Source organism: Agelaius phoeniceus, assembly GCF_051311805.1.
Source record: "Agelaius phoeniceus isolate bAgePho1 chromosome W unlocalized genomic scaffold, bAgePho1.hap1 SUPER_W_unloc_1, whole genome shotgun sequence".
NCBI classification, from domain to species: Eukaryota; Metazoa; Chordata; class Aves; order Passeriformes; family Icteridae; genus Agelaius; species Agelaius phoeniceus.
This window is the reverse complement of record NW_027509866.1, coordinates 4,733,903-4,760,859: the sequence shown is the minus strand read 5'-3', so window position 1 is coordinate 4,760,859 and position 26,957 is coordinate 4,733,903. Positions and strand designations below refer to the sequence as shown.

Sequence of the window (26,957 nt, the reverse complement as noted above, 5' to 3'; positions counted from 1 at the left end):
GACACAGCACAAGGGCTGTAATGACCCTCTGGGGCTTTGGTGCTCTTTGCATCAGACTCAGTCCCTCAGAGTGTGCTCAAAGAACTTCTCAGGGACTCAAAAAGAGGGTGAAACAATGAAGTTTCTCATACTTTAAATAGATCCATCTGAGGGATAGGACTGAGAAAGTGTCCCCAGGATCCAGGTAGAGCAGAACACTGGAGGCAGTGATGACAGGTAGGGACAAGCAAGGCAAAGGTGTCTCTGGTGCTGAGCAAACCTGCGCCTCTGTCGCTGCAGGCTGTGGGCATCCCCCGGCTGCCCCACCTGGCTGGCCCCTTCCTTTGCTGACAGCTCTGCCTCCTGCCTGCCCCTGCCTGCCCACACAAAGCCTGGGGCTGCTCCAGGCTCCTCCTGGGGGACATGCTGCACCACAGCCCTGCCCTGGCAGGGAAATTCCTTTCTCCTGGTGTCCACTCTGGGCCTCCCCAGCTGCCCTTGGTGCTATTATGTCTTCTTCAGGCTCATTCCCACTAGGAAGAAAGCTCCAGCCTCTCTGAAACCACCCTTCCATCCCTCCCAGGCTACTCCTGTTCTGTCCTCAGTCTCCACCCCACTGACCCCAGAGCCCTCAGCCTCTCCTTGCTGGTTTTATGATGAGGCCTCCAAATCCCATCTTGGGAGATTTTTGGGTATTCTCCAAGGTCTGTGAAAATGGAAAAATACTGATCAAAAGTATTTTCTCCCAAATCTTGCAGTGAAAACACAAGGGTCAATATCTCTAAACTGAATGAGGGTGGATTTACATTTGTTAGAAAGGGGAAAAATTTTAGAATTATATGAGTGGCAAAAGACTGCAAGAGTTATTCCAGAGAAGTGGATTCCCCATCCCAGGAATTGTCCAAGAGCAGGAGCTTTGTGCAGCCTGACCCAGTGAAATCCTCTCATTCACAGAGACAGAATTCCTGTAGTGTGGGTTCTCTGATGTGCTGGGTGCCCTCACAACGCTTCTGGCCAGAATGTCTGCTGAGGGCAGCCAGGCTGCTGCAGGGGCACTGACCTCACAGCCATCACCATGGCAGCCCTGTCCCCTGGGCCTGGCTCTGCCCTTTCCTCTGCCCCTGCCTTGGCTCTGCTGGCATGAAGAGTTTTGTCATTGATATCTTGTCCCCGAGGTGCTGGGGCCAACGGCTTCCCAGTCAGGCTCCTGGAGCAGAAGTGGCTTTTCAGAGGCCAGCCAGGAATGAGCCCTGAGGCAGCAGCTCTGCAGTGGTGGCCACCAGGCCGGGCTGCCAAGGGAGGCTTCTGGCCATGGCCTGCAAGCAGCTGCTGCCCCCAAGGTGCCTTTGGTGCCTCAGGCTCTCCCTGGCACAGCTCCCAGCATGGCACTCTGCCCTTGTGCCCGAGGCCTTCCCTGTGCTGGGGCTGGCCTGCGGCTTTTCCTGCAGCGGGACCTGCCCTGCTGATGGTACAGGAAAGGCAGTTCCTGCTGGAGCAGGAGGCTCTGCCTGCAATGGGCTCCAACAACTCCAGCAACACCATGTTTGCAAAGGCCCCAGTGGGAAATGAAGGAGGGGGAGGTCATGCTGCTTTTGGGGTGAATAATGCAGAAACCAGCCTGACTCCTCCATCCCAAAGTTCAACATCCTCAGAGGGAGCTGAAGCTGTGACAGTGCTGGAAAATCCCCAGAGAAAGGAACAACCAAGTGACACCACTGAGAGCTTCTGCAGAGCTGCTGAGCTGGCCCAGCCTGGGCACATCTGACTGACAGAGCAGAACCTCAGACTAGAAAAGCCCCATCCCAAATTTTAAAGGCAGCATCTCCTGATATTTCCCTTCCTGGGGGGTGTTGAGATTCCTCCCTGCAGTCGGGACACCCCTTAAGGTCACTGCTTCAGGCTGAGCCAAAGGGATTTGCCCATGGTCATTGGTCTGTGGGAGTGACATCAATCTCTCCTTAAAAACAGCTTCTTTTCCTTTAATAAAATTGCTTTGAAATCCCTTCTGAGTGCTTTCTATAAATTAATATAATATAATATAATATGGTACAGCTCCTATACCTTGGACTAAATATTTCTGATTAAGATAAGATAATTTTGTCTAATTGTTACCATAAGAGATAATAGAAATTTTTTCTAAATATATATGCTTTGTCATCCTTAAACCTGTGGGACAAATGCTAAAGGTTAAATTTCACCTTGATAATTCTTTACCCATGAACTCTGTAAAAGTCTGAGGCTGGGATTGGAGCCAGCTGCTTCAAGGCTCCTCTCACAGAAGGAGATTACAAAGCCTGGAGGTCCTTGGGGGTATTTTTCTGTGGGTATGAGAGTCTGGTCAGAGACAGAGAAAGCAAGAGAGTTTTCCCATTAATTAGATTGGGAACCATTAGGAAGCTGGAGAGAAAGAATTGTAAATTATCAACAGGTGGTGTCTGTAATAGGTTGTTTTTTCCATAAAGTTGTTTACTGAAGGGGGTTGTCTTAATCAGCCAATCATGTGAAATGTGTTGATTAAATGACCAATGAGGTCCACCTGTAGAAAACCAAGGTCAAAAGGAAGATGATTGAAAAAATGGGTGCCTTTTAGCCCTTAGCCTTCTGATCTGAGTCTGTGTCATCTCTGACTCAACGGAGACATTTGAGGATCTGTGGGGACTATTGGGAATCGTTTCTGTACCTTGTAACCCAACAGGAGCTTCTCTAATAAACTTTACCTGAAGTTCCCACCATGCCCATGACAGGAACCCCTGTGAGTGTCTGGGACATCCCGGCTCTTCGGCAGCCTGGGGACTCCTGGGATGTCACCGTGGAGGCCCCGTGAGTGCCTGTGACAGATGGGTGCCTTTGCAGCCCAAGGTGCCCTGGGATGTCACCATGGTATGGCTGTGGCTGCCTCTGACCACAGGGCTCTTTACCATCCCCAGAAATGCCTGGGAGGTCTCCATGGAGCCCCTGTCTCTGCCTGTGACATTCCAGCTCTGGAACAGCCTGGAGACTCTTGGAAAGATCCCATGAAACTCCTCTGAGGGCCTGTGAAAAATCTGATCCTTAGCAGGCAACAATCACCAGCCCCCTGTTGCTATGGTCAGTTTCCATGGCAACCATCACCAGCCCCCTGTTGCTATGCTCAGTCCCTTGGCAGCTCCATGGAGACCCCATGCCAGGGGTGGTTGCCATGGCCACCAGGGCTGGCACCAGCTGGGATGCTCGGTTTCCACGGGCCGGGCTTCAGGAATGGGATTCCCCAATTTCCTGCTCCTGCCAAAACCACGCTGCCCTCGCTGCCCTCCCGCCTCCCATGGAAAGCATAAAAGGCAAAGATCCCGGGCTGCGATATGAACAATTTATTGGGAACAGCAACGAGATAAGGAAAAAATGGAACAGAAACAATATTGATAACAGAAGGGATAAACAAAACTTTGACAGGGAAAACTAAACACAACTGACTGTCTCTTCCCAGCCACAATTTCCCCTGTCTGGAAAGGACACCCTTCTCCTCAGGGAGAGAGAGAGACAGTCCCTTTCCTGCCCCTGGCAATGACCTGAGGTGGGAGTGAATGTAATGAAAGGGCCATGGCCAGACCATCATGTTCTTCAATCCCACATCATGTCACAGGGCAGGAAAAGGGACAGGTGTCTTCCCAGCATGGATCATGGGCAAAATGGATCCCCATGACTCTTCCCAACGTGGGTCCTCTAAAGGGGGATGAAGCTGGAGTGGTGCATGAAGCTCTTCCTGCAGCTGGGGCATTTGCAGGCCTTTCCTTACTGGTGCCTCCATTGGTGTTTTGTCAAGTGAGAGCTGCAGGTGAAGCTCTTCCCACACTGGGGACACTCGTAGGGCCTCTCCCCAGTGTGGATGCGTTGGTGGGTGATGAGGGCAGAGCTGCAGCTGAAGCCCTTCCCACCCTCCCCACACTCGTAGGGCCATTCCCCAGTGTGGATCATCTGGTGGCTGATCAGGGTGCTGCTCTGCCTGAAGCTCTTCCCACACTCCAAGCACTTGTGGGGCTTCTCCCCATCATGAAGCTGCTCATGGGCCACCAGCTCTGAGCTCTGACTGAAGCTCTGTCCACCTTCCTGGCTCAGGGTGGGTCTTTCCTCCTCAGAGCACACTGGGCTGGGTTTGGAGCCCCTCCTCCTGTGGGATCTCTGGGGCTTTTCCTCTACATTGGAATTCTGCACCGTGGAGCCACTCAAAATGGCCTTTTCCATGATGTTCTGCTTTGGGGATTTGTCCTCCCTGGTCTCCATCCTCAGCTTCTTCCCTGGGGGAGGAAGGACAAGGAGAGGATGGGATTTGCCTCCATGCCACAGGGAAGGGGAAGGAGATCCCCCCCAGTGCATCCCCGGCAGGACGGGGTTGGCAGCAGGGTTGTCCTGCAGCCGGGGGCTGTGCTGGGCTGGGAGATGGAGCAGGAGAGAGGGGGAAAGGGGCACTGACTTCCTCCTCATCTGCCTGGGTGTCCTAGGGCATTGTGTCAGTTTGAAAAGACAGGGGTCTGCTAAGGAAGGCAGGAGACTCCCTTGAAATGGAAAATGTTAATCCCTTCACTTGGAATTATAATTTTCAAAACAAGAGGCTGTCAAGCAAAGTCTATGGAAATAGGAATAACAATTCTTCAGAAGGAAAATTAAAAATACACATGCAGTAGTACTAAAAACCACTTACAGAGTAAGAATACGACCTGACACCCTGTGGGTCAGAGTGTTGGTAGCACTCCTGTTAAATGGTGGCTGCAGTGCTCCTGCAGGGACAGGTGTGGTTCTGTTGGAGCAGTGATCCTGTAGAAGGGCGGAGTTTTCCTCTGAAGGTCCAGTTGTGGCGTCGATCGGCCTGGTCTTCCTCTGGGATCCAGTGGAGCTGAAAGCTGCTCTTCTGGGAATCTTGTGGGAGAAGGCTGACTCTGTTGTTCACATTCTCAGATTATATCCAGGTAGGAATGCTTGGCTCCTCCCTCTGGGCAGAGCTTCTCACAATGGGATGATGGAATTTTTATCAGTGACACTCAATGGCCCATTAACAGAAGATATCTCCCTGGAGGGAGGATTCATGTGGAAAAGATAAAGTAAATTGCTCAATTAACAGATGATAATTGCCCCACCTTTAACAAAGGGTAATTGAATACACACCCAGCTAAACCTGAGACACTGTTCCAGCCTTGGAAAGCAGGATTTGGTACCAGGATTCTTTAGGGAATGCAACCCTGATTGAAGGCAGAGATAGAATCTCCAGAGCCTGCAGCCAGAAATGGACAGTTGTGTCATACTCATTTCAACATCTTCTCTTTTGGAATTATTGACTAATGATTATTTGCTTTGCCTACCTAATATTTTGGTAATTTTTTGCAAATTTGCATTATCTAATTACACTGTTCCTTAAGTTAAGTTGGTGTCTGTGTCTTTGGTGCGGGCCCTGCCCACTGGCGAAACAGGGCCCAATCCTGCCTAAGTGTTACCTGGGGAGACAAAACCCTGACTGCAAATGTGCCCCCTTCCTCCTTGTTCCCCACACTTCATGCACTGATCATGATGTCCTATGGTCTGGGCTATCCCTGGGGTCAGCCGGGATCTCCTGTCCTGGCTGTGTCCCCTCCCAACCTCCCTCACACCCTCAGCCCCTCCCCAGCGTGGCCGAATGAGGGGCAGGACAGGCCTTGGCTCAGTGCGAGCTCAGCAAGAACAAAACCATCTCTGCGTGCTCAGCCCTGTGCTCAGCCCCCGGGCCCGGCATTTCCTCCACTGCCACCCCGGACCCCCTTTCCCACCCCTCTGCCCCACGGCCACCGCAGCACCGGCTGACAATAGAAGCAATTCTGGAGCAATTCCAAGTTTCCTTGGTTCCTGCACAGCTCCAGCTCAGCTCCTGGCAGGTTACAATTAAAGAAAAGTGCAAATTCAGCCCAATACAGATATTATTAAAAGGAAGGGAAAGCTCTGTGTAGCTGTCACAAAGGTGACAGGGATGAAGAGAATAATGATTCTCACATTTGGAAAAAACCCAAGCCTGGGAATTCAGTAGTTATTTGGGAATTTAGCTACTTGAGCTGGGCTTCTTGTGGGACTTTTAGCAGCCTTGTGTTCCTCACCATGTGGTGAATGAACCTTGTCAGTCTTGCTGGTATCATTTGCTCCATTTCCTCCAGTGATTTTAACAAACTTTTCAAGTAGGGACAACAAAGTATTTTCTTTACACTCCAGTCCCACAACAGCCATTTTCCTCATCAGTTCTCCCATAGGTCGCTCAGACGAAGCTGCATCCAAGTTTCCAAGAGTTCCTCCAGAGAGACCCACAACCTCCTCAGAGGAAGAAACCATGCTGTTGTCAAAGGCAACTGGGGTCAAAGAACAGTGCCCTGAACTCACTGTGCCAAAATAATTTTGCAATCTGGTTAAGAAAATATTAGAGAGATGCCATTTGCCCTGGAGCAGGGCAAGTGTGACATTGTCCCCTGTGTGTGTGTGGCCTTCCTGGGGTGGGGGTTTTACACCTGAGCCAGTTTGGGTAAGGGGGGTGGTGTTCACCCCCTGAGCAGGGATTCCCCCACTGTTTCAGGTTGCAATGTAAGATGGAACCAAATGCATGTTTTCAATGCCCATCTTCATCAACTGCTAGAAACAGGTGGGGCAGTGTTCTTGATCTCTTCCATGACTCAGCCCTGATAACGCCCTCCAGGGAAGATATCTTCTGTGAATGGGCCCTTGAGTGTCACTGCAGGACCGATCAAATTCCATCCTCCCATTGTGGGATGCTCCGCCCAGGGGGAGGATCCAAGCATTCCTACCTGCATATAAGCTGAGCCTTGCAACACCAGGAACAGCTTGCCTACAGGATTCCCAGAGGACAAGAGCTCCAGAACCACCACTGGACCTGCAGAGGAAGACCAGACCCTTCTACAGGATCACTGCTTGGACAGAATCACGTTCATCACTCCCACAGGACTGCAGCCACCATTTAATGGAACTGCTGCCACCACCCTGAGCAACAGGGTGTCAGGTTATATCCTGACTCTGTCAGTTTAGGGCAGTGTTTTTGTATCATTGCCTTGATCTTCATTTTCTTCTTAAATTGTAATCCTGGTTTAGACCCTCCCCAGGTTTGCCTTCAAACAAGTACAAAATTCAATGTACTCATCCCTTGTTTTCTTCCCAAAACAGGATTTTCCATCCTGTAAACTTGGCCAGATGGAGGAGGAGGCTGTGAGGAAGAAGAAGGTGCCCCAGGAGCCCCAGGCAGGTGAGGAGGAAGTCAGTGCCCCTTTCCCCCTCTCTCCTGCTCCATCTCCCAGCCCAGCACAGCCCCTGGCTGCAGGACAACCCTGCTGCCAACCCTGTCCTGCTGGGGATGCACTGGGGGGATCTCCTTCCCCTTCCCTCTGGCACGGAGGCAAATCCCATCCTCTCCTTGGCCTTCCTCCCCCACAAAAGGAGCTGAGGATGGAGACCAGGGAGGGCAAATCCCTGTGGCAGAACTTCATGGAAGAGGCCATTTTTAGTGGCTCCACGGTGCAGAATTCCAACGTGGAGGACAAGTCCCAGAGATCCCACAGGAGGAGGGGCTCCAAACCCAGCCCAGTGTGCTCTGAGGAGGAAAGACCCACCCTGGGCCAGGAAGGTGGACAGAGCTTCAGCCAGAGCTCGGAGCTGGTGGCCCAGGAGCAGCTTCATGATGGGGAGAAGCCCCACAAGTGCTTGGAGTGTGGGAAGAGCTTCAGGCAGAGCAGCACCCTGATCAGCCACCAGATGATCCACACTGGGAAATGGCCCTACGAGTGTGGGGAGTGTGGGAAGGGCTTCAGCTGCAGCTCTGCCCTCATCAACCACCAACGCATCCACACTGGGGAGAGGCCCTACGAGTGTCCTACTGTGGGAAGAGCTTCACCCAGGGATCTGACCTGACCAAACACCAACGGAGGCCCCAGTAAGGGAAGTCCTGCAAATGCCCCAAGTGCAGGAGGAGCTTCGTACACTGCTCAGAATTCATCCCCCATTGGAGACCCCACGTTGGCCAGAGCCCTGGTGATCCATCTTCCCTGTGATCCATGCTGGGAAGACACCTGTACATTTTGTTGCCCCTACCAATGACATGATGTGGGATGGGAGAACATGAGGGTCTGGCCATGGCCCTGTCATTACATTCACTCCCACCTCAGGTCATTTCCAGGGGCAGGAAAGGGACTCTCTCTTTCCCTCCCTGAGGACAAGTGTGTCCTTTCCAGACAGGAGGAAATACATTACCAGGAAGAGCCAGTTTTTGATGTTGATGTTTTCTCTGTAAATAGTTTTACTTATCCCTTCTGTTATCAATATTGTTTCTGTTCCTGTTTGTTCCTTATCTCGTTGCTGTTCCCAATAAATTGTTCTTCTCCCAGTCCGGGATCTTTGCCTTTTGTGCTTTCCATGGGAGGCGGGAGGGCAGCGAGGGCAGCGTGGTTTTAGCGGGAGCAGGAAATTGGGGAATCCCATTGCTGAAGCCTGGCCCGTGGAAACCGAGCATCCCAGCTGGTGCCAGGCCTGGTGGCCATGGCAGCAGCCTTGGGAGCGGGTCCCTGGCTGGGGCTGTGGGAACCTCTTCCCTCTGCTGCCCAGGGACAGGAGTGGAGGGAGCGGCTGCAGCTGAGTCGGGGCAGGCTCAGGTTGGATGTCAGGAAAAGGTTTTTGCCCAGAGGCTGCTGGGGCCCTGGCCAGGCTCCCCAGGGAAGGGTCCCAGCTCCAGGGCTCTCTGAGCTGCAGCAGCGTTTGGCCAGCGCTGCCAGGCCCAGGCTGGCATTGTTGGGGTGTCCTGTGCAGGGCCAGCAGTTGGACTGGAGGATCCTGATGGGTCCCTCCCAGCTCAGCCAATTCTGTGCTTCTGGGATCCCATGAGGCTGGGCATGGGGCTGCCAATGGTTGCCATGGCAACGGGCTCTGGCTGCAGGCCTGAGCTGGTGTCCATGGCAACCACCCCTGGCATGGGGTCTCCATGGAGCTGCCAAGGGACTGAGCATAGCAACAGGGGGCTGGGGATGGTTGCCATGGAAACTGACCCTAGCAACAAGGGCCTGGGGATGGTTGCCATGGAAACTGACTGACCATAGCAACAGGGGGCTGGTGATGGTTGCCATGGAAACTGACCATAGCAACAAGGGCCTGGGGATGGTTGCCATGGAAACTGACCATAGCAACAGGGGGCTGGTGATGGTTGCCTGCTCAGGATCAGATTTGTCACAGGCCCTCAGAGGGGTTCCATGGGATCTTTCCAAGAGTCTCCAGGCTGTTCCAGAGCTGGAATGTCACAGGCAGAGACAGGGGCTCCATGGAGACCTCCCAGGGCTTTCTGGGAATGGTAAAGAGCCCTGGGGTCAGAGGCAGTCACAGCCATTCCATGGTGATATCCCAGGGCACCTTGGGCTGCAAAGGCACCAATCTGTCACAGGCACTCACGGGGGCTCCACGGTGACATCTCAGGAGTGCCCAGGCTGCCAAAGAGCCGGGATGTCCCAGACACTCACAGGGGTTCCTGTCATGACCACAGTGGGAGCTTCAGGCAGCGTTTATTAGAGAAGCTCCTGTTGGGTCACAAGGTGCAGAAAGGATCCCCAATAGCCCCCACAGATCCCCAAATGTCACCTTTGAGTCAGAGATGACACAGACTCAGATCAGAAGGCTAAGGGCTAAAAGTCACCTGTTGTTTCAATCCTCTTCTTTTATATCTTGGTTTGCTACAGGTGGACCTCACTGGTCATTTCATCAACACATTTCCCATGATTGGCCAATTAAGACAACACCTTTCAGTAAACAACTTTTGGAAAAAAGCCAACTTATAACAAACATTGTCAGAGCACCAGTTATTGATGTTTGTTTCATGATGGGCCTTTGTGGGGGCTCCCTGGATGGAAGAAACCCTCCTGTAGCAGTTCTGTGCCACGTAAAAGGAGCTGCACGGGACTTCTTCAGTCTTCAGCTTCTTGTTTATTCTTATTATATCTAAAGGTTTGCATTGCTGTCCACACCAGGCTCAGTGCACTGAAAAAGCACCACAAAATTGCTCTGAAATGTACAGTTTCAAGGTCCTTAAAGTTGTCTCATCCATTTAACTCTTAAAACATACATTATTTCTACTTATCTACCAGTAGCTCATCCCTTAACTGTCCAGATAACCTCTTCACTGTGCTTTCCTTGACAAATCACCCTCTGCCACCAACACTGCAGAAAATGGAGTAGAGGAAGAAGAAGACAGGGACTACACCCCAATTCCTCCATCTTGCTTCCTATCTACACCATACTAAAAATCCCAAAACCGAAATTTCTCACCCAAGTGACATGCTATACTAGCCTCCGATCTATTTTACACTTGGGTAAATTCTAATCTGTCTCAAAGTCCTGGAAGTGCTCTCCATGGGTGATGGTTAAAGGCAATGTTTCTCTGGGGGTCAGGACTCCTCAGAGAAGACAGAGAAATATTCCCAGTGCCCTGGATTCCCACACATTTAATGTAAAATCCTTTAACCCTTAACATGTGAAGTTACCCAAAAATGTTCCAGGGAAGTAGGATTCAAAGGAGAAGAAATAGAGAACAACAGAAAGACAGAAGATCCATAGAAAGACACACACATGGGTACCAACTGCTGGGGTTCCAGCATCACCAACAGAGGAACCCCGGCAGAAGGCAGGATCCAGACCCTGGGCTGGCCTCGTGCTCCGGCTTTTAACCCCCTGGGCCTTCATGGGCCCGCCCCTGGGGTGGGACTGCCAGTTGCTTGTCCAATCAGAGCCAGGGTAGCACCAGCTGCTGCTGTGTGATTGATTGATTGATTGATTGACAGCTGGGCCAATCAGAGCTGGGTTAGCACCGCCCCTGCTGTGTGATTGGCAGCTCTGCCAGGCCAGGGCTGGGGGCGGGGCTCTGTCCCACCACAAACCAAGGCCTGACCGAGCCCTGGCCCCACACGGGCATTCCGAGCATCCCAAGGTGTCTCGGGACATGGATCTCATCCAGCCTCTGACAGCGACCACGGTGACACTACGGAACCTCATGGAACCATGGGTCAGTTGTGACAATGGAGATCCAAGGAAACAATGGTGAGACTGTGCAATCCAGGAATCATGGAATCAAGGAGACCATTGTGCAAATCATGGGCCCTGTGGAAGCAAGGATCAATGATCAAACTGTGGTTTGATTGGGATTGATTTAAAATAGAAACAAGGAGCCATTGTTTCACAGTGGGGCTGCGTGGGGCTGCATGGAGCCAAGTGACTCTGTTGGGGCTCATGAAACCAAGAAGCCATTGTGACATTGCCAGAGCTCATGGAATCAAGGAGACCATTGTGACAATGTGGGGACCCATGAAGTCCATGGAACATGGAACAGGTCTTCCTGGTTTGGCCTCCTGGGGGCTGTCTGACAGGTCCCACTGAATTTGGCATGTCAAGGGCCACTTCCCATCTGACTGTGAAGCACTGGGGCTCTGTGCTTTTATTCCTATGGAAAAGAACTGTCTTCCTTGTCTAGGCGCCCATGGCTGAAATTAGGATTCCACCTCAAAAATTCCATATATTCAACGGTTACTCTCCAAAAAAATCGACCAATACAGTCATGTCTGGCCAGCCTTGGCCTCAGGTGGCTGCCTCTCATCTGCCCCTGCACCACTGGGGCTCACTTGTTTCCTTCCTATGGAGGCCATTGTGACACTGCAGGACATTGTGGAGGCAAAGGGCATTGTTACACTGTGGGAACTTGTGGAACCAAGGGGATGGATCATTGTGACACTGTGGGTACCATGGATCCATGGGGCCATTGTGACACGGTGGAGTCTTGAGGAACCCTGAAGACCATTGGGACACTTTGGGGTCTTCTGAAATGCAGAGGACATTGTGACCCTGCAGGGTACCATGGATCCAAGGCACCATTGTGACACTGTGGAGCCTCATGGAACCAAGGACATCATTGTGGCTCTGCTGGGCCACATGATCCCAAAGGACCAGAGCAAAGCTGCGGTGTGGGAGTTAGCCCAGCTGTAACTCAGACAGATTTTACCCCGGAAGTACTGGGCGTGAGTTTCAAGCCCTGGGAATCATTTGTTTAAATTAAGGTGAGCTTGAAAGTTCTCCAAAAAGCCTTTAGTGTTGTTATGCTAACTTGTCCAAGTTCTATTCCCCTATTGGTTACTTGTTTCCCCTATAGGGTTATTGTTCCAGAGTGTTCTACCCCCATGTGTACATGTTGTTGCTCCCCTTTTTCTTGGGTCTTTGGAACCTGCCCCTCATACTGTGCTCGACTTCTCCATGTTTATTGTTTCCCACCCTGTTATTAAAGTTCCTTTTAAACAACTCCATTGATCCTGCTCCTTTTCATTTTTGCAAACCTCGCCCTGAGGTCAGGGAACCAGAGAGGTTTGTCACAGCCACCCTCATTGTGACATTTGACACCCGAACAGGGACCAGGACACTCAGGGCTCCCTGTGTCAGTCACGTCAGCTGGGGTTAGCTGATGGATAGGCCAGGGCTCCCGGAGATTTTGGATTATGCCGGGCCCGGCGGATTCATCGTTGCTTCAAGGGACCTTGCCCAGGATCAGCAGGGACAAAAATGGTTTCACCCGCATAGGATTGCAGGTGGGTTTGGGGAAATGCAAAACATTTGTTGCCCTTTTTGCCACTGTGTTTTTACACTATGCACCCATGTCCCATAATTGATTTGGGGTGTTCTCGTGGCTCTTCCCCATAAGGTGGAGAAAGAGAAAAATGGGCAGCCAGGTGTCCAAATTAGAAAGCAGCATATATGGATGCTTTAAGTTAATTCTCACTGATCATGACCAAATATTTTCAAAGAAGAAATTAAAATCAATCATGAGGTGGATCATTAAAAATATTCCAGACGCCTCTGCTCATGAAATCCATACCACTGAATTTTGGGACTCAGTGGGAGTTAAACTGTACAACGTTTCAATCAAAAGGGACCCCATTGCACCCCGCATGCTCCTCATCTTCCACACCATCCTTGAGACCCTTCACCAGCAAGCAGTGTCTCGAAAACTCGATCCGTTGGTCACTCCTAACTCAGGACCTTCCCTCAAACCTGCCTTTCTCAGACCTTCCATGATGGTCCAAGATGGCAATGGCCACGCTGTCTTGGAGCATCATGCCCTGGAGACTCAAGACAGAAGGAGCCTGAATGTGGCTCGGGAGCCCAACCATCCTCCCTCCATCTTGGCTCCTCCACTTCCTGCTACCACAACTTTCTCTTCCGCCCTGAATGAACCTCCAGACTCCACCCCCACAACTGCAGGTCACGCCCCCACTGTCAATCATCCTCTCCACCCTGGGCCATGCCTCCAGTTAAGGAAGGAGACTGGCAAATAACCTTAAAAGTCCTCATTGCCCCTGTATGTTATGAAAGAAGGGGGCAGAATCCCAAGTGTCAGCCATTGGTTTACGGGGAAATCAAGGATCTGTGTAGGGCAGCTAAAGACCATAGGAAGGACTTAACTTGTTTTAATGGCCTAATGAGGGCCATGTTTACAGCAAATGTCTTAACCACCTATGATTTAAAATATATTATGACCAGGTTGTTGTCACCTACAGAGTACACCCTGTGGGAAGGGGGATGGAAGGAACTAAATCCATTAATAGCAGACTATGCTAATAATGAGGCAAGGGCAGAATTGACAATCAACCATCTCGTTGGAGAAGGACAACACAGCCTACCAGATGGTCAAGCAGCAGGTATCCCCAGAGAAGTATTGGATGATATCAAAGAGATGGCTTTGAAAGCTTTAATCTAGGTACTGGATGGTAGCACCCCCAATTCGGACTATGTAAACATAAGACAAGAACATGGAGAGCCCTACATGAAATTTATTTATCACCTTAAACAGGCACTAGAGAAACAAGTCCAGGATAAAAAGCTCAAAATGAATTACCAAAATCATTGGGAGTTGCCAATGCCAACCTAGAATGTACGAAAGTGCTGTGTGCCCTTCCATTACAGCCAGAACCCACACTCCTGCAGATGACTGAGGCCTTTAATTGCCTCAGAACAACAGAACACAGAGCAGCTGTACAAGCCCAGGCATTGGGCAAGGAGTTGTAGAAGCCCTAGGGGCCATGTATTTCCCCTTTAAGGGGGCCCAGCAACATCTACAGGGCCCAAAAATATGTTTCCAGTGTGGTCAACAAGGACATTTTAGAAAAGATTGTCTCCAGAGGGGAAGGGACTATCCAGTCCCTAACAGAAATCAACATCAAATTAAGTGGAATTTCTCAAAAGGTAACTACATCAAGCAGCTGTCAAAAAAACTACCACTGGAGTGCAAGGCAGCCTCACACTCTGACACAAATGTTCAAACCAACGATGCCTACAACTGACGAAGGTCAAATAGCACAAACACCTATTACAAACCATGGAGCACTGAACTCCAGCACCTCGTCTCCAAGTTGCCAAACACCACCAGGGGCAAAATTTGTCCCGGGTCTTGGTGAGTGTGAAGTCTGTTGTTTTAACAGACTATTTTGCCCATGCAATATTGACAGGACAGCTGGGGCCTGAAGATTGGCCCTGTGAACTATTAACCTTAGGAAACTGCCCATCGAGGACTGAAGGATTTTTTGTATTGCCATCCGTACTATCAGTGGCCTCACAAAAAGAAATTACAGTGCTGGCCCTGTCTCCCGACCCACCTTGTTTTATACCCTAAGAACTAACAATTGCACAAGCCATAATACTCCCCAAACAGGATGCCAATGACACTTCACTAGGGATGTGGACCCAGGTGATAAATCGCGATCAACCAAAAATCACCTGCACTCTGGAACTTAACAATGAAAAGATTGTTTTGACAGGGCTTGTGCACATGGGAGCAGACGTGACAGGTATCTCACAATCCAAGTGGGCTCCTAACTGGGTGTTCACAGCTACTGCAGGAATATTGTCCGAGATTGGAGGTGACAGTGACAGTCTCCAAAGTGCAGAACTTATTAACATCAAAGGACCTGAAGACTGAATTGCCACAACAAGACCATTTGTGGTAAAGGACCTCGGTGGATACCAGCTAAGAACATAAAGCCCTACCTGCAGCTGCTGACCAAGGATTCATCAAAGGAGCCCTCAAGTCTACCCCAAGTCAAAACCCACAGGACAGCGATCCTAACACCTGACAGACTAGACAATTTTCAGACCAGGCAATTCTTTCAAAGATGACACATGAAAAGTTTCTACTCACATTCCTCAGCCTGTTTGCAACAATGCTCTTCCTGAGTGGATAGGTAGTCCCACAGCCAAAGCACAGTGTATGGATAACTCTAGCAAAAACCATGAAACAAGACCCCCTGTGCCTGTCTGTTGCTAGCCCTGACGACCCCTTCTCCACCTGCCTACTGGGGTTGCCTACAGATGTCTGGCCAATACCTGAGGGTGCCATTTGCAGTACGCCAGGTGACAATCCTGACGGCAAATAGAAGTGCAACCCTGTCAGTGCTTGGGACTACTGGACCCACAAGCTCCTGCATGCACCACTCGAACTCAGGGGGTAGAAATTCTCAGCTCTGTAAAAATGGACTTTTGTGTAAGGTTTTATTACTGTCTGAGATGGGGAGAGGGTGAAAGACACAAAATTACAAGAAAAAAAGAAACTATCAGGAGAGACATCTCCCCATACCATCCCACTTACAAAACCAAAGCCAATGGTGTAATTACACCTCTCCCATGATTTCTTAGTCCAGTAGCTACGCACTGCAGTTGCCAAAGGTTGTGCTTCTTATTTGCAGGGATAGAGCATGGCCTGCTGTCCCTTCACACATCGAAGGCGGACCTTGTAGCTTGGGGAGGCTTACCTTGCTGGCACCCAACACAAAAATGATTAATGGCCAGAGAAACAGAGCAAAAAGATGTACAAACAACATTGAATCTGATTGCAAAAATAACATCATGTATTGGAGTAAAAACAAGAGAATAGCAGCCTCCATGTTACTACCTTGGGTGGCTGCAGCTAAAGCTTTAGGACAATCAGACCATCCTGGGTGTCTGTTGAGTAAGCAAACCAATGCTGCCTCCCTCACATTGAGTGGCTGCTCTCAGACACAGAGACCATCAGACACGCCACCTTGCAGAACAGCGATAGAGTTTTTACTCTGGGCACATGGGCATGGCTGTGTAGACTCTGAGGGCATGTGCTGCATGAACCTCTCCAGCCACAGCGAGTCAATCCACAAGAGCATTCAGGTACTGAAGGAAGGGTTCAAGAAGCTTCAAGTGGAAAACAAAGACTGGGTCAAAAAACTCTTCTAATCCAAGGGACTAAAGGGTTTGATGATATCTAGCTAAAACAGGACTATGCATTCTCTTAGTGGTTGTTGTTTTGTAGTTAATGGTCCCACGTTTGTTTGAATGATTTTAGAAGGTCTTACAAAATTCTTTCAGTTCCATCTTTCTTGTAAAACAGAATGGGGTAAGATACCCAACACAAGCTCCTCAGGGACTACTTGGAGGAGAGAATTGGAGGCCAGGATGGCACAAAAACCTCTCAGAGACTCAGTGTGGGAAGAAAAATCCTTAAAAGTACCTAAAAGTATTCTTAAATCCATAAAGTAACTTAAAAACCTTGAGTATCTCAAGGCATTAATGAGCCCTACTGAGTGTCAGTACAAAGCTCTCAAGGGACTCATTAAAGCAGATAATTGGGGCCATGATTGCACAAACCTCTCACAGAGTCTGTATCAAAAGGGAAACACCAAGTACCTTCAAATAACTGAAGTACCCTGAAGTATTAATGAGCCCCAGTGAGTGTTGTTACTGACAAAGCCTCTCCAGGGACTAATTACAGCAGATAATTGGAGGCCATGATTGCACAAACCTCTCAGAGACTCCAAGGCAAAAGCCAAAGCCAAAGTCCTTTGAAAAACCTGCAGCCCCTGCAGGGAGCATTCAGGAGCCCCCAGGGCCATTGCTGAGCAAGGCTCCCCAGGGACTCCTTGCAGCAGATCCTTGAGGCCACTGGGATATGGGCTAGGGGGGGATGCTGAGGGCAGCACAAGGGGCTGACAGTGCCCAGCCTGGCTGGGGCTGTGCCAGGAGGCCCCAGGGCCTCAGCACAAGGTGTCTCCTCCCAGCCCTTGCTGGCACAGACCCTGCTGTGGCCCAGGGCACCAAGACTTGGCTTCTCTTTGTCCCCACCTGTCATCACTGCCTGCAGTTCTCTGCTCTGCCTGGGGCCTGGGGACACTTGCTCAGTCGTGTCCCTCAGTGGGACCCATTAAAAGTCCAAGAAACTTTGGAGTTGGATTCTGCCTTGGAGTTCTGGAGAGGTTTCTTCAGCTCCCTCTCAGGGACTGATGTTCAGGGCCTGAGCACAAAGGCCCAGAGGCTGATTAAAGTCCTTGTGCTGTGTCTGTGCTGCTGAGCTGGGCTGGGCTCCTGGCCCAGAGGCAGCTCCTGGTCACCAAGAAGAGCTTCAAAAGCACATTTCTCTTGATGAGCAGCTCTTGTGCCAGCCCAGCAGGGCTGGGGCACTGCCTGCAGCCAGCCCAGGCACAGCACAGAGGCACAGAGAGCTTCAATCAGTCAGGGCTGGGAAGGGGCTGAGAAGTGCCTGGGGCACAATCACTGCCAGCCCTTGGCACAGGAACCTCTGGCTGCAGGACAATGCAGCTGCAGCTCCTGGAGCCATCTCCTCAAGCTGGAACATCCCGATGCCTGCAGAGCCTGTGAGTACATTCTCTGCTTGTCTCTTGTGCAGAGCAGCCAGGGGTGCCCAGGGCTGTCCTGCAGAGCAGGGTCCTGCAGCCCAGGGCGCTGTGCTGGGGCAGGGACTCTGCTGCCTGCCAGGGACAGCTCTCAGCCAGCCCTGGCAGCTGCTCCCAGCACTGGGGGACAAGATCTGGGTGGGGGGAGACAGCTGGTGAGGCTTGGGAGTGTTCTCCTTGTGTGGGGAGGATGCTGCATTGTTCAGGACTGCTCCCAGCATGACATTTAACTGCAGAACATTTCCAAATAGATTATACAGTGAGTATAGCAAGGCAGAGGCTGCATAAAAGTGGATATCCTGCTTTTTTAATCTACTGCGCTGAGTTGGAAATTGCACATTGATATTCATCTCTCAGTTCAGGTTGAGAAAAAAAAAAATTCTCTGATCAGAATAAACCAGGAAGCAACAGCAATCACCACAGGACCCCTTGGAGCTTGCATCAGTGTCACTTTTCCAGCCTCCTCGGTGTTGCTCTGACGTTGCCATCAGAGCCTACAGAGCCAGAGCTGCCCCTGTGCAGTGCCTGAGCTGGGAGGGCTCTGCAGGGCAGAGCTGAGCCCCCAGGGCTGGGCTGGGCTCTGGCAGCACTGGCAGGGCCCAGCCCTGGGCACAGGGAAGCAGCTGCTGGCAGGGACAGCTCCAGGCAGCAGAGCCCTGGGCAGGCAGTGGGGGGAAAGTGCCCCCAGCCTGTGCTGGGATATTTCAAGTCCTCTCCAAACCCAACTATTCCATGATTACTTTTCTTACAGATCCCCATGCCAAGGCATCACAGCAAATGTCCAACAGCAGTTCCATCAGGCACTTCCTGCTGCTGGCATTGGCAGACACGCGGCAGCTGCAGCTCCTGCACTTCTGCCTCTTGCTGGGCATCTCCCTGGCTGCCCTCCTGGGCAACGGCCTCATCATCAGCGCCGTAGCCTGCGGCCAACACCTGCACACGCCCATGTTCTTCTTCCTGCTCAACCTGGCCCTCGCTGACCTGGGCTCCATCTGCACCACTGTCCCCAAAGCCATGCACAATTCCCTCTGGGACACCAGCAACATCTCCTACACTGGATGTGCTGCTCAGCTCTTTTTCTTTGTGTTCTTTACTGGAGCAGAACTTTGCCTCCTGACCATCATGTGCTACGACCGCTACGTGTCCATCTGCAAACCCCTGCACTACGGGACCCTCCTGGGCAGCAGAGCTTGTGCCCACATGGCAGCAGCTGCCTGGGCCAGTGCCTTTCTCAATGTATTTATGCTCACAGCCAGTACATTTTCCCTGTCCCTGTGCCATGGCAATGCCCTGGGCCAGTTCTTTTGTGAAATCCCTCAGATCCTCAAGCTCTCCTGCTCCAAATCCCACCTCAGGGAATTGGGGCTTCTTACTGTCAGTGCCTGTTTCGGTTTTGGCTGTTTTGTGTTCATTGTTTTCTCCTATGTGCAGATCTTCAGGGTCGTGCTGAGGATCCCCTCTGAGCAGGGACGGCACAAAGCCTTTTCCACCTGCCTCCCTCACCTGGCCGTGGTCTCCCTGTTCATCAGCACTGCAGTATTTGCTCACCTGAAGCCCCCGTCCCTGTCCTCCCCATCCCTGGATCTGGCCCTGTCAGTTCTGTACTCGGTGGTGCCTCCAGCCCTGAACCCCCTCATCTACAGCCTGAGGAACCAGGAGCTCAAGGCTGCAGTGAGGAGACTGATGACTGGATGGTTTCGGAAACATTAAACTGCTGGGAAAATTCTCCCAATCAGTTTTAATAAAAGTTATCTTTAAAACTTCTTGTTGATTTGGTTGTGGGGCTTTTTTTCCCTTTGTTTTAATTTTTTCATACTGTCTACAAAGAAATGTCATTCTTTGTGCCATTTCTCATTGTGTGTCTCTCCACCTTCCCTGTGTCAATGAGGGGCTGCTCTCTTGGTGACTTTAAAGGAACTAAAGGATCTCCCAGCAGAGTTTTCTGCAGAGATGCCCTTTTGTTGCCTTCTCTGGAGCTGCAGCAGCAATGTCTGTGTGCAGAGCTGGGGCAGATCAGTGCTGGCCCAGCAGCTGTGCCCAGCAGCAGCAGCAGCAGCAGCACTTGGTGTTGCCAGTGCTGCTGCCGTGGCCCTGCCCCGCTGCCCTGGTGGCCCTGGTGTTGCTGCAGGGCCTGAGTGCTCTCGGGGCCGGGCACAGCCCTGGGGGTGGCAGTGCCGGGGCTGCAGCAGGGACAGGCCATGGGCACTGCTGGGGCAGCGCTGACGCCTCAGGCCAGGCCCTGGGGGCTCCAGGCTCCTTGCCCAGGCTCTCTCAAGAACACGGCCAGGCCAATGCTCAGCACAGAAACCCCCGTGAGCAGCCCCAGGCTGGCCGTGGGCAGGCTGGGGGCAAACAGCATGGCTGGGGCTCTGCAAGGGCCCTGGGCCAGACGGGAAGGAGCAGCAGAGCAGGGGCTGATCCATGCCCAGTGCGCTGCACAGCCCAGGCCAGCGTCCCAGAGCGTCCTCATGCAGCTGCCAACAACATCCCCCCTCTGCAGCCCTGGCCTCTCCCCCAGCTCACACAGGTGCCCCATCCTTGCAGGCACAGACACGGCAGCACTGCCTCAGCAGCCCCTGTTTGCATTGCACACAGCAGGGCCAGCACCCCCATGCTGTTGCTGTGGGGACATGAACCTGAGGGAGCACAAATGCCATCAGCCCCTGGGGCCAGCAAGGCCTGCGGGACACCAGGGAAACCACTCAGCTTTGTCCTGGCCTCTGCACTCAGCCAGAAAGTTTGTTCCCATCAGCTGGGAGTTTCCTGTGCCACTGCAGACGCTGTTACTCAGAGCCAGGGCTGCCTGGCAGCCACCCCCAAACTGCCCTGAGCATTTCCTTGGCTTCACCTTTGCTTTCTTTACTCTTCCTGGTACAAATTTCTTCCTCTTTCCCACCCCTGCTCCCTTCACTGCAAACAGCCCATCTCTTCCCTTCTTCTGCTGGCCACACCATTCCTGAGCCAGGCCAGGAGCCATTGGCCTTCTTGGCCACCTGGGCACACTGCTGCCTCATGTCCAGCCTGCTGTCCATCAGTCCCTGCAGGTCCCTTTCTGCCTGGCTGCTCTCCAGCCACTCTGTCCCCAGCCTGTAGTGCTGCAGGGGTTGTTGTGGCCAAAGTGCAGGACCTGGCACTGGGACTTGTTAAACCTCACCTTGTTGGATTTGGGCCCTGGATCCAGCCTGTCCAGGGCCCTGTGCAGAGCCCTCCTATGCTCCAGCAGATCCACACTCCCAGACAGCTTGGTGTCACCATGGTTCCATGAGGCCCCGGAGTGTCCCTGTGGTCTCCATGATTCCATGAGGCCTCCCAGTGTCACAATGTCCCTTTGATTCCATGGGATCCCTTGGTGTCAGAAAGTCTCTTGGATCCTTGGGCCCTGCAGTGTCACAATGGATCCTTGGTTCCATGAGGTCTGGCAGGGCAGCAATGTTCTCCTTGGTTCCACAGGGTCACAATGGCCTCTTGGTCCCAAGGGCCACCACGGTGTCAAACATGTTTCCTTCATTCCAGGTGTCCCTGAGGAGCAGCCCTGGCCCCTTGGTTCCATGGGGCCCTGCAGTGTCACAATGGCCCCATCATGGCACCAGGTCCTGCTCTGTCACAATGCTCTGCATGGTTCCACAAGGCCCTGCAGGGTCACAGTGGCTTCTTGGTTCCAGGAGGCCTCAGAGTGCCACAATGAATTCCTTGGTGGTGCTGCAGTGTCACAATGGAGCCCTGGTGACACAAGATCCTGCAGTGTCACCAGGGACCCTTGGTTCCATGGGGCACCACAGGGTCACAATTGTTCCCTCAGTTCCCAGAGTCCTTGCAATGGAGCAATGGCCCCTTGATTCCATTGTCCCCAGGCTCTCCCAAGGGTCTCCTTGGTTCCACAATGGCACAATGGCCCCTTGGTTCCACAAGGCCCTGCAGTGTCACAGTGGCCTCTGTGGTTCCGCCAGGACCCAGACTGTCATCATGGACTCCTTGCTTCCATTCAGCCCCACAGTGTCACCCTGGCCCCTTGGCTCTGTGCTGCCATGTCATACACAGTGTCACCATCGTCCTCTCAGTGCCACCAGGCCCCGCCGTGTCACAATGGCCCCTTGCTTCCCCGGGGCCCTGCAGTGTCACAATCATCAGAGAATCAACCAGGCTGGAAATGACCTTGGAGAGCATCAAGTCCAACCTGGCACCCAACACCACCTTGTCACCCAGGCCATGGCACTGAGTGCCACATTCAGTCTTTCCTTAAACACCTCCAGGGATGGTGACTCACCCACCTCCCTGGGCAGCCCATTCCAATGCCCAATCACCCTCTGTGTGAAGAATATTTCCAATGTCCAGCCTAAATGTCCCCTGGTGCAGCTGAAGGCTGTGTCTTCTTGTCCTGTCACTGTTCCCTGGGAAAAGAGCCCAAACCCCACCTGGCTGCACCCTCCTGTCAGGGAGTTGTAGAGAGTGATGAGGTCTCGCCTGAGCCTCCTCTTCTCCAGGATAAACAACCCCAGCTCCCTCAGCCACTCCTCACAGGACTTGTGCTCCAGACCCCTCCCCAGCCTTGTTGCCCTTCTCTGGACACGCTCCAGCCCCTCCATGTCCTTCCTAAATTGGGAGGCCCAGAACAGGACACAGCATTTGAGGTGCTGCAGAACCAATGCCAAGCACAGTGGAAGTATCCCTGCCCTGCCCCTGCTGGCCACACCATTCCTGATCCATTGGAATTCCAGGGGTTGGATGAGGGAAATGGTGGGGAGGGAGTGGGGACAAAGCGTTATTGATTGTCAGCCATAAAGGGTTTTGATTTTTTTTGATATCTGTTCAGACTGGATTACGAGGTGCTAGAAGTCAAAATCAAATGGACATTCCTGATACCAATCTACAAATAGGAAAAGAAAACTTAACATGACAAAACACTTCTCTCTGCATTGTTTTCAATACAGTGTATTCACTTAGAATACATGTCTGAAATCTGTCTAATTATTCTCAGAATAAATAAAAACATAGAATATTCCCTGTGGCTTTTGTTGTTCTTGATTTTTTGCACAAATATTTATGAGCTTTCCTCACTGAATTCCTCAACTGAAGAGCTCAAGAAAGAAGAGGCCTCTGGAGTAGTAAAACTCATCAGCAACCTCCATGGATCCATGCCGATGAGAGCAGCAATGAGCAGAAATGGGTACAGCTTTGTGGCTGCCCCAGCTTTGGCATGGGCCCTGGGCCTGGAGCAGGAGCAGCTCTTGAGGGCCCCAGGGCTGGGGCTCTTGTGCTGCCCTGGGCAGATGGGATGGCAGCAGGGGCTGCAGAGCTCTCAGCACCTCAGCCCCAGGGGAGCAGGGCAGCCAGGGAGCCTCCTTTGGCCTTGGCCAAGCACCTTCCCCCATGGCTGGGGCTGAGTCCTGTGGCAGCTGCAGCTGCTGCTGTGCCCTTGGCAGGGGCTGAGGCCGTGGGGCCAGTGCCCAGAGCAGCCTGGCCTGAGCAGAGCTGTGGGGCCAGAGCCGGCTGGGCTGGGCTGGGCTCAGAGAGGCCCTTGGTGCTGCCCAGAGCTCAGGGCAGCTGGCAGAGCTTGCAGGGAGCCGGGCTGGGCTCAGAGAGCCTGGCCCAGAAACCATCAGTGTCCATCTCAGCCTGGCTGAGCGTGCAGGGGCAGGACTCAGGCCAGGCCTTGTGGGGCAGGGCCAGCGCCTGTGCAAGGCATTGCAAACAGGCAAGTGGCCCAGAGAGGAGGCTGCTCTGTGCCCGTGGTGGCATGGACAGAGCAGGGAGGGGGCCCAGGACATTTGTCAGCGCCAGCCTCTGTGCCCAGCCCTTGGCAGCCCTGGCTGCTGAGCCCAGCTTTGGCCTGGGCTGAGTTTGGCTGTGGCCCAGCTCCATCCTCCTGCAGGGCTCAGGGCCTGTTCCCAGCCATGGCCAGCCCTGGCTGCCTCTCTGCTGGCCCAGAGGCCGGCAGAGCCCGGGGCAGGGCTGTCTGTGCAGCCCCACAGGTGCCAGGGGCTCTGCAGGAGCTGGCAGAGGCTGCCCAGCAGGGAGGCCATGGGGCACAGAGCCCCAAGGCTGCTGTGGGCACCACGGCACAGGGGCCGTTCCCAGCCGCAATGCTCCTGGCCTGGGCTGGGCCTGCACAGGGGCTGGGCCACCATGGCTGGGCCAGCACAGGGCCACAAAGGGGCCACGCAGCCGCTCACGGGGCTGACAGCAAGGCCAGGCACACACAAGCAATTGCTGAGCATGGCCTGTGCTGGCCAGGCCTGACTGTGCCAAAGGCAGATGTAGAGAGCTTTTTGGATAATTGGTTAGCTGAGAAAGGACATTTCGATGTGATACCGATGGATAAGGATAGGGGAAACAAGCTGGGGATTATGTAACTGGTGTCCAATCACTGACAAAGGTCATAGTGACCTTCACTGAAACGGGAAGACGGGGGAGAAAATTGCTTGCCAGAAAATGTAGATATCCTAGGTAGAGAAGCTAGAAAAATGCAAACATAGAAACAAAATAATCATTAGAGCATAGAAGTAGGTGTGGTTGATCTAAGTGTGCTTTAACCAATAATGAGCTCAGCTTTTGCAATATGTATAAGCTTCATTAACACCAATATAAATATGTGTGAGGTTTCAATAAACTTTGGGATTTGCCATCCACGCATATTGTGTGAGGCATTTCTTCCGCCGTTCATGACAAATGGTGACCCCGGACGTCTTTCAATGGTAGCCATGGTCGAGCGGCGTAAGGAGTTTGGGTCCTATCGCAGCTGAGGACGGCAAAAGCACCGCTGAAAAAGGGAAAGTGCAGTGCCCTAGGTGACCTCAACGGAGAGCCCGGCCGAGACGTGCTGCCGGAGTCTGCAAGACAGCTGCAAGAAGCACGCTGTTATCTTTAACATGGATAAAGAAAGGCAAGCAGCATATGATTTATTTACTGACTTTTTACGAGGGCATCAGGTTAAGGGTATAGATTTGCAGAAAGAGCTTCCTGGGTTGTTAGCTTATGGGTGTGCACAGGGGCTTTTTCGTAATCCACACACGGTGCATGAATTGTCAGAGTGGCGTATGTTTGGGGATAAGTTGTGGCAGGCAGTCATAGATGATGGTAAGACCACAAGAAAGTTGGGAAAGTTATGGCGAGTCGTTCATGATGAATTGCTGAAATACCAGGCAGAGGAAAGAGCTGCCCAGCAGGCTAGTGCAGCTCATGAAAGGAACAGGAGTTATGGGGACTGGTTTGGTTCCCCGCTGCCTCCTGTTACGCCCACAGTCAATCTGCCGCCGGCATCGCCTTCTGCTCTAAACGGCAGTTCCCCACCCCCATCGGCACCTGCTCTAAGCAGCACGGCCCCGCCAGCTTCGGCGCCTGTTTTAAGTGGCACCCCCTCACCGATTTCGGTTCCTGCCTCATATGGCGGTCCACCGCCGGCACCGGCAGCTACATTAAGCGGCGGCTCCCCACCAACCCTAGCTCCCGCTTCAGACAATAGCTCCCCGCCGCTATCAGTTCCTGCTCGGGCAGCAGCCCCCCCCCGCGTGTCCTCCGGCCGTGCCGTCCGCGCCGCCTGTCCCGGTGTCAAGCCCTACACCTCCTCCGCTTAGTAATGCGCTCATCCCCGGGTCGGAGAGTGACCTTGCAAGGGCCGTTGCTCAGCAGCGAAGGGAGGTATGGGCGGCGGTAGCTAAAGAATTTATGGACGCGGGGGATGATGAGGCGGTATCGGCTGCTATGGAAATGGCCTGCCCGGTGGTTTATTCTCCCCTGGCGGGGGGAGGGTTTCAAGCCACAATAACTGCCTTGGATTGGAAACTGTTATCGCAGTTACGATCCACGGTTAGTCAATTTGGAGTAACTAGTGAACCCACAAAACAAATGCTGGATTACATCTGGGGCACTCAGGTTTTGCTGCCAGCAGATTGCAGGACAGTAATACGGCTCATTTTTACTCAACACCAACAGCTTTTGTTTAATGCGCATTGGCACGCGATTTGTCAGCAATGTGTCGCAATAGTACAGCAACCAGGGGACCCGTTATATGGGGTGACCCTGGAGGAGTTAATGGGGTTCGGGCCTTTTCTTAGAATGGAAGCACAGGCATTAATTGGTCCCGAAAAGTGCAGGGAGGCTATGCGGTTGGCACGTTTAGCTATCGATAGAATTAAAGATCCGGGAGGAATTCCTTCTTACATGGGGATGAAGCAAGGTACAGAAGAGTCATTCGGAGCTTTTATAGATAGGGTAGCCAACGCTATTGAACGGGCAGGAGTCCCTGAATTCATGAAAGGGACCTTGCTAAAGCAATGCGCACTTCAAAACAGCAATCTGCCTACCAAGAATGTGTTAAATACCGTGGGAGCTAATTGGTCTATAGAGAACGATTAGCAAATGTTCCGCTGGGATCACAAGCAATGTTAGTAGATGCTATTAAAGAGCTAGGGGTCGGGTTACAGAAGCAGGCAGAGTCTTCTCAGAACCAAATGCTGGCGGCCCTCGCCCTGCTCCAGGCAGCAGCAATAGATGCTCCACGAGCTCCATCGACTGGCCGATTCAAATGCTACCGATGTGGAGGAATGGGACGTACGCGACAGGACTGTCCCGCCGTCAGTGTTTGGTGTCACAATTGTCGCTTGGATACCCACAACACCGGAGCCTGCAGACGCCGCTCGGGAAACGGCAGAGCCAGCGCGCCCACCAGCAGCCGCGCCCGGACACAAGTAGCAGCTGTCACAACTTCGGCTCAACCTGCCTCCAGCCCGCCACCGCCGGGAGCCTTGGATTAGACCTCGAAGCTGCAGCAACAGTGATTTTGATGACCACTCACCCAGAAAAGGTTCCAACTGGGGTAAAAGGACCACTCATTATTGATGGATTACCTATGGGAGCTCTGCTTTTAGGGCGTTCCTCGGCTACAATGATGGGATTATTTGTTTTATCTGGAGTAATAGACGCTGATTATACAGGGGAGATTTCCATTATGGTGCATACTCTTTTTCCACCAATGCGGATCGAAAAAGGACAAAGGATAGCTCAATTAATTCCTTTGCAACAGTTGGCTAAAACTGTACCCCCTCGTCAGGCACAGTCCAGAGGAGAGCATGGATTCGGATCCACTGGGGGCCTTGCTCTTTTGACAATGAACTTAAATGAACGGCCAAAGAGCACTGTAATTTTGGATTATCAGGGTGAAAAGCAAACCTTGGTAGGACTGTTGGATACTGGCGCAGACTCCAGCATTGTGAGTCCGGATTTTTGGCCCCACGATTGGCCATTGCAGTCAACCATGATGCC

At 52.4% G+C, this 26,957-nt stretch overlaps 2 protein-coding genes across 2 annotated transcripts in view; both read left to right on the top strand.

Moving 5' to 3' along the window:
* Positions 1–26,957, top strand: part of LOC143692457 (uncharacterized) — a gene marked incomplete at its 5' end in the record, with an annotated part of 208,278 nt that overhangs the window by 18,931 nt on the left and 162,390 nt on the right. Inside the window, 1 exon segment of the mRNA XM_077172690.1 lies at positions 7,598–7,838. Coding sequence (XP_077028805.1) covers positions 7,598–7,838 — 241 coding nt within the window.
* LOC143692389 (olfactory receptor 14J1-like) lies at positions 18,477–19,409 on the top strand. Its single transcript, XM_077172624.1, has one exon. The coding sequence runs from the start codon at positions 18,477–18,479 to the stop codon at positions 19,407–19,409; it is 933 nt and encodes a 310-aa protein (XP_077028739.1).